General features: G+C 38.1%; 1 protein-coding gene across 6 annotated transcripts in view; it reads right to left on the bottom strand.

Moving 5' to 3' along the window:
- Positions 1-19: 19 nt before the first annotated feature.
- The window catches only part of DENND2C (DENN domain containing 2C), a 73,553-nt gene continuing 66,863 nt past the window's right edge, over positions 20-6,709 (bottom strand). For 3 of the 6 annotated variants that reach the window (XM_070267207.1, XM_023641379.2, XM_023641380.2), the window contains 3 exons: positions 3,337-3,576; positions 3,011-3,097; positions 20-1,955 (listed from right to left, as the gene is read on the bottom strand). In XM_070267207.1, the coding sequence (XP_070123308.1) occupies positions 1,924-1,955; positions 3,011-3,097; positions 3,337-3,576 (359 nt within the window). In that variant the 3' untranslated portion in view covers positions 20-1,923. The remainder of the gene's footprint in view (positions 1,956-3,010; positions 3,098-3,336; positions 3,577-6,709) is intronic. The other 3 variants (XM_070267209.1, XM_023641381.2, XM_070267208.1) reach the window with 1 other exon arrangement.

The raw sequence follows: 6,709 nt of genomic DNA, 5'->3' as shown, positions 1-6,709 counted from the left end.
TAGATTGAAGTAAAAGATCTTTACTTCTTAAGCAGTTTTATTTAAAATTCTCCAAGAGATCCATGGAAATTTTCTGTTTATTCATTAAAAGATCCGTAAACAACATTTTATACAAATCTTGAGCAATTCTTTTACAAACATGTCCAGAATTCATAATACTTTACAAAAACAAAATAAGACAGACCTAAGAAAAGGAAGCAGCTTCAGATAGGGATAAAATAAGACCCCCATCCCTGAAGCAAAGGTCTCACAGAGGGATGGCCAGGATCTACCACAGTAAACCTCCTACCCCCAGTTTATAAACACTGAATTCCCAATTACTAATTGTTCCCTCAGGGTTGATGTGTCAGAAGAGACCAAATGGGGAGATGTCTGGTAAGAGCCCCACTGGGGTAAGCTGCTTAATAAACGTTTTTTAAAAGACATGGACTCAGTTCTATTTTCTGGACCCACATCTATAGTTATTATAATGCACAGCACCAGGCTTAAATGATGTCTGCTTCAGATTCATTCATGCACACCTGAATGGGTTGTAATGACAATACTGTACAAATCAATAAATTGTATCATAACACAAATTGTAAGGTTCTGTTAAGTTTGAATAAATATTTTTTTATGCCAGTTAAAACCACGAGTAGGAGTTGAAAACAGACATTTGCTATAGCATTTATCAATGAAAGTTGTACTATCACTGACAAATTCCTCTTTCCAATCACTACTACCACTTTAGATATTAAGGGTTGGGGTGATTATATGGTGTGTGTCCACAAAATATCCATATTCTGAGTCCAATTAATTAGAGTCTAATTAATTAGAGCAAAAAGTCCAACAACTCTAGAGCCAAAAAAAAGTCTCATCTAGGTACCCATAATTTGAAGTCCCTTATCCTCATAGCTGAGAGTTGCCTCTGGTACACTTCAGCTTAAAAGAAAACTTTTTCAATAGCTATAATCTCACAGAGCTCAAATTTCCATCTGCAGGACTAATCAACTTTCTCTGTGTTCATAAACTAGTAGTCCTGGCTTCAGTTCTGGCTCTGTTGTCTAACTTTGGGCAAGTTATGTAACCTCTTTGAATTCCAGTTTCTTCATTAGTAAAATAGAGATGCAAATATCTTATAAAGTTGATCTAAAGACTGAAAAAAATGACAGACATACATGTACCAAAGTGCATGGCACATGGTGGACACTAAAAAAAAAGAAAAAGGTAGTTCTCATGCCCTTGAAAGGACATATTCCTAATAGCTATAATTCCACAAAGTTTAATGTTGACACATGAGGGACAAGCTACTCAAGTGCCACACAATGAGGAGGAGCTGCAAGATGTCTACTTGAATAAGATACTCAGTAACAGTGCTAATTAGGGCTTTCACATAAGTGAGATTCCCCCGGACAGAACATTAGACCAAAAAAAAAGGAGATATATGATGAGTATATTCCTTAGCTCAGCTCAAACAGCCCACAGGTTTAAAGCTGCCGTGGTGTTTCAGTGATGAGAATCACGTGTATAGGGCTAGTGTTCTCCACTTCTAGCATGCCTCTCTAGTACCTTAAACTCAGCGTTTCTCTCATTGTGCTCATATTTGAGCTGTTTTTTAAAAAATGCAACACTAAGTATTTCCCTTGTAAAAGACAAGTGCCTTCATAGACTAAGCACAAAACGCAAAGAATGAACCCAAGAATCAAATACTTAAAAAAAATAGGAGGCGGAGTAAAGACAGCATTGGTTCCAGACTACTCCCGACAATTCTCCAGTGATCACTACGGCAGCAACAGGAGAATCCTCCTCCAAGGACCTGGTCCGCTCTGTAAACTTTTCAACTTTCAGGAATTTTGTAGAATACTTCAGGGAATCCTGACTCTTGGAAATATGTTCTTTGGCACTTTCTATTCTATTTATGATGGAGACAGCCAATCAAAGATTTCATTTCTTCTGCAGAAACTTCATTTTACTTCCTAAAAAGGAGAAAAAAGTAGAGAGAACTCTCATTAGTTCATTTTTATTTATTGTACATTATTTGAGGCAAGAGATTAACAACCTTGTCATTCAGGACAGCCCAGGTAAGCTGCCATCTCAAGCTATCAGTTGTTTTTAACCACAAAAAACTCTGCAAGTGTCTAATGGTAGAGGTAGAAGAGAACTCAGACATCATCTAATCCAGTGGTTTTCAACCCTAACTGTATGTTAAAATCACTTGGCCTGCTCCCCTGAGATTTCTTGGACCCAGGCCAGGGGGTGATTTTTATTTAAACTCCCTAGAGATTATAATATTGTAGTCACAGATGAGAACTACTGATCTAATCTAACCCCATGGTATAAAGATGAAATAACAGCCCAAGGCATAACTTGTCTCTCAGCTAGTTAAGGATAGGGCCCAATTTTACTTAGGGACGTATGTTTCAAAGACCAATATAAATACCATAGAATATAAGTTCTTCATTGTTTTACAGGACTACTACACTACTGTTCTCCTATATCATACTGGATAATTAAAAGTTGACTAAAATTGAAAAATCATAAACTGTTTTTTTATGAAGTGCAAAATTAGAGACTTGCAGGAATTCCTCTTTTGCCTCAGATGCCCTCTAAACCAGGTGTTTTTAATCTGAAGTCCACTGATGGGCTTTGGGGGGGTACATGAACACCCTAAAATTATACGCAAAATAAGTTTGCACGCTCTAAGTATATTTTTCTGGGAAAAAGGTCCACAGTTTTATAAGATTCTCCCAGGGATGTGCTGTAAAAAAGATTAATACTCATGATATTCAAATTCTTCTATCATGGAGCTTCATCAGAGGAACACAGGCCCATGGACAACTCTGATGGATAATCTCAGCCTCTGAGAAAGAGACTTCTTTTTTTCCAAAACACTTTGGAACTAGGGTCATGGTTTCTGGTCAGCCTACTTCAGGTTGTATTCTTGATCTGATTATAAAGCTTTTATGATGAGGCATGCTTACTGCCAAAGCTTTTTCAGCCACATTTATCTAACAGGAAAACAGCAACTCACCAAGACTTCGCAAAATTCTATTCACCCCACTGGGCTCAGACTCAGGAATTGTTTCCAAATACTGGAGGGCCCGGACCTCAAACAAACCTGCAAGCAAAATTCATAGTGGTGAAAGTGTCCAACACTCAAGACTGAAAATCACCTAAATAAAACTCTGCTCACTACCAATGTACTTCCACAGCTAAAACAATATTACAAAATAAATATTTCCCATAATAAACTCAGATTTTGAGCCACTGTAGCTTTACAGTATTTTAGTTTATATTATTTTCAAGCCTTTCAAGTGCTCACTAAATATAAAGGGAGAACTTTATGATGCAACCGACCTTTCACCCCACTTTTCCGAAGCTCTCGGTCCTGGATGAATCCTGCAAACATCTGAGTTTCCATGAAGAGATCCAGGAAGTGGCGTACACTTCGGGAGGTGTGGGATTTACGGAATGGCTCCCTTTGGAATACACGCTCCCCGTGCTCAGTGACGGTCATGCTCAAAGAATAATGTCCCACCAGCTCCACAAAAAACCTGACAAATGCTTCAGACACCAGAGAGTTGAGTGTCACATCTGCTGTAAAACGAAAGAAAAAAAAGAAAAGAAAAAAATCCCCTAAATTTTGTGTTTCTGGGAACACTGGCTCTGGTTATGAAAGTGATGCCTAGGAAACCACAGATTAAAGGACTGAGTGTAAATGAGGACTGAGTATAAATGTAGGAATCCTCATTCTTGGTTTTTTGCACTGTCCATGACCTGCAAAAAGCAAATGGCTTATATTCTTACCTTCATTTTCTTCCCACACATACTCTTATTACATCTTTCAGCCTGGCTTGCTCATTTATGATTTCACTGTAACTGCTCTTTCAAAGGCCACCAGTGAGGAGCAGCCAAATTTAATCTGCTTTTCTATTTTTATCCTCCTTTAAACTCTACGCTGCATTTTTGCCGACCTTATTTCTCTTGTCTCCTACTTTATGCTCTCCGGATTTCCTGATTCCTCTCCTGCCTTTATGACAAAACATTTGTTTTTCTCTTGCCTCCTCTTCCTCTTCCTGAACATGGTCTTCACACTACTTCTCTTCAACATTCCCTTCCTTAAAGAGCTAACTGGCATAGAAATAAAGCTGGCTTTCCATGTTGATAGTTCCCAACTTTAGATCTCCAGCTCTGATATTTCACCACAATTCACCATCTAAATTTTCAGGCTACCTATGGGTGATCATCATTTGGCTGTCTCATAGCACTTAAATTCCATTTGTCTACAAGTCATCACATCAAGTCCTTTGGGGAAATCTGTAGAATATGAATCAAACAAATAAACATGTCCCAAACCAAATTCATTATATTTCTCCACCAAATCAGTTCCTCTCTCAACTTTCACATTTCATATTACACCATGATTATTCCATACTAAATCATAATTTATTGAGTGCTTAAGATGGCAGGCACTGTATTAAGTGCTTTTACAAATGTAATAATCCAACGAGGTAGGTATTATTATTTCTCTTTTACAGATGAGGAAACTGAGGCTCAAAACCAAGACATTCTCCAGGGTCATCTCATCTGCTAGAGTGGAGAGGCTGCTGGACTCCCAAGTCAGGAGATTCTTAACTACTCTAACATACTACAATATATTGCCTTCCAGGTTCCAGGCTCAAGCCTCAGACTCAACTTAGACTCCTCCTTTTCTTCCATATCCAAACAGTATTGTTTTTTCCTTCACAATGTCTTTTGCTCTTTTCCATGGACTCCACCCTGGACTGGAAACCAGGGACCTAGGTTTAGGCAGAATTCTACCACAAAGCAGCTGTATGATAGTGGGCAACTCACTTTAACTCTGTAGCCTCTCTTTCCATATCTGTAAAATGAGGTGGCTGTTTAGATGATTTCGAAGGTCTCTTCCAGCATTACATTTTGATTCTAATCTAAATTTTTGTTATATTTTGTTCAAGAGACGTTCTTCTCATCTCTTTCCTTCTACAGCAGAGAACACAGGTCCATCACTGCTTTTATCTCAACACTTCTGCCCCACTCTCCCATTTCCTAGTTAGCATGTGCACGAGTTTCTCTAGGGCAGTTATCTAAAAATTGAAGTGTTGGGTTGTAAGATATGTATACCCTTAACTTTGCTAGATGATACCAAATTGTTTTTCCAAAGTAGTTAAACTAATTTATACATTCTCACCAATATGTGATATTGTCAGACTTTTTAATTTTTGCCAGTACAGTAGGTATATAGATCCATATTCATTCCTCTTCATAATGAAAGCTAATTGACCTAGTATTGTTTATTGAATGGTTCATTCTTTTCCCACTGATATGCAATGCTGGTGCTGACACAAATCAAGTTTCCTTATGCATGTGCACTCTCTTTTCTTTCCATTGCTTTATTTATTTCTGTACCCAAAACAAACAATCTTAATTACTATGACATATGATTAACTTGATGTTTTGTAGGGCAAGCCCTTCAATCTTGTTCTTTTTCAGGAGTGTCTTAGCTATTCCTGGCCCTTTGTACTTTCAGTAGAATTCTATAAACAGCTGAATGTCATTCTAATTCTGTCTTGAAACTTCCCCAATCTCACTTTCTTCCTACGATTTCACTGAATCTACTGTTACTAAGGTGTCCAACGCCCTTCTCACTGTCAAATCCACTGGTCAATTCTCATTCTTCATCTTTCTTGACTTCTTCGCAGAATTAGACAACTGTTTGCTCTTTCCTTGGTGAAATACTTTTCTTCACTCAGTTTCTACAGTATTTTTTCACATACACTGACCTGGTCTTTCTCCTACTTCACAAGCTGTTCCTTTTAGTCTCCTTTGCTGGATTCTTCTCCTCTTCCCAACTGCCAAATGTTGGAAATCTAATCACATGATTTCCATCCAACCCAGAGCACAATCCTTAAATCTTTGTTATTTTCTATCTATACTCACTCTACAGGGTTATTTCCTCTGGCCCCACAGCTTTAAAATAGCAACTTCTAAATGTATGTCTCTAGCCCAAATCCTTTCTCTCAATTCCAATGCATGGATAAATATGCCTCCTTGATATCTCCAGTTGGATGACTGCTAGGGATTGGACATCTAATAGGTATCTCAAACTTAATATTCAAAACCGAACTTTTAATCACTCCTCTAAACCTGCTCCTTCCCTAATGTTCCTTATCAGTAAATAAGGAACATCTGTAAAATGGGGATTAAATAATGATACCTGCTTCATAAGGATATTACAAGAATGAAATAAGATGTCCACTAAGTGCTTAGCACAATGCCTGGTACAGAGTAAGCCATCCAACAAATATTCACCCATTTATTCAACAAATACTGCGTACCTATTTAGTGAATACTGTTTAAAGTACTGGAGATAGAAAACAAAATATATAGTCGCTACTGTCACAGAAGTTCCATTCTAGCACATCAGATGGTGATAAAAACTGTGGAGAAAATAAGGTCGGGGAGGAGGATAGGGAGTGCTAAAGGAACAGGTACAATTTTAAACAGGACAGTCAAGAAAGGTCTTACTGAGAAAGTAACATTTGTGCACGGACCTGAAGGAAGAAAGAGCAGGAGCCATGTGGATATCTGGGGAAACAGCATTCCATAAATGGAACTAAGCAAGTGTAAAAGTCCTGAAACAGGAGACCTGGCACATCTGAGGGTCAACAAGGAGTGGGTTATAAGCTTTTCAAGGCACAGGCCATCTCAT

The sequence above is a fragment of the Equus caballus genome, chromosome 5 (genome assembly GCF_041296265.1).
Source record: "Equus caballus isolate H_3958 breed thoroughbred chromosome 5, TB-T2T, whole genome shotgun sequence".
In the NCBI taxonomy this organism is placed as follows: Eukaryota; Metazoa; Chordata; class Mammalia; order Perissodactyla; family Equidae; genus Equus; species Equus caballus.
Note: the sequence above shows the minus strand (reverse complement) of the source record. Positions and strands in the feature narration are given on the sequence as shown.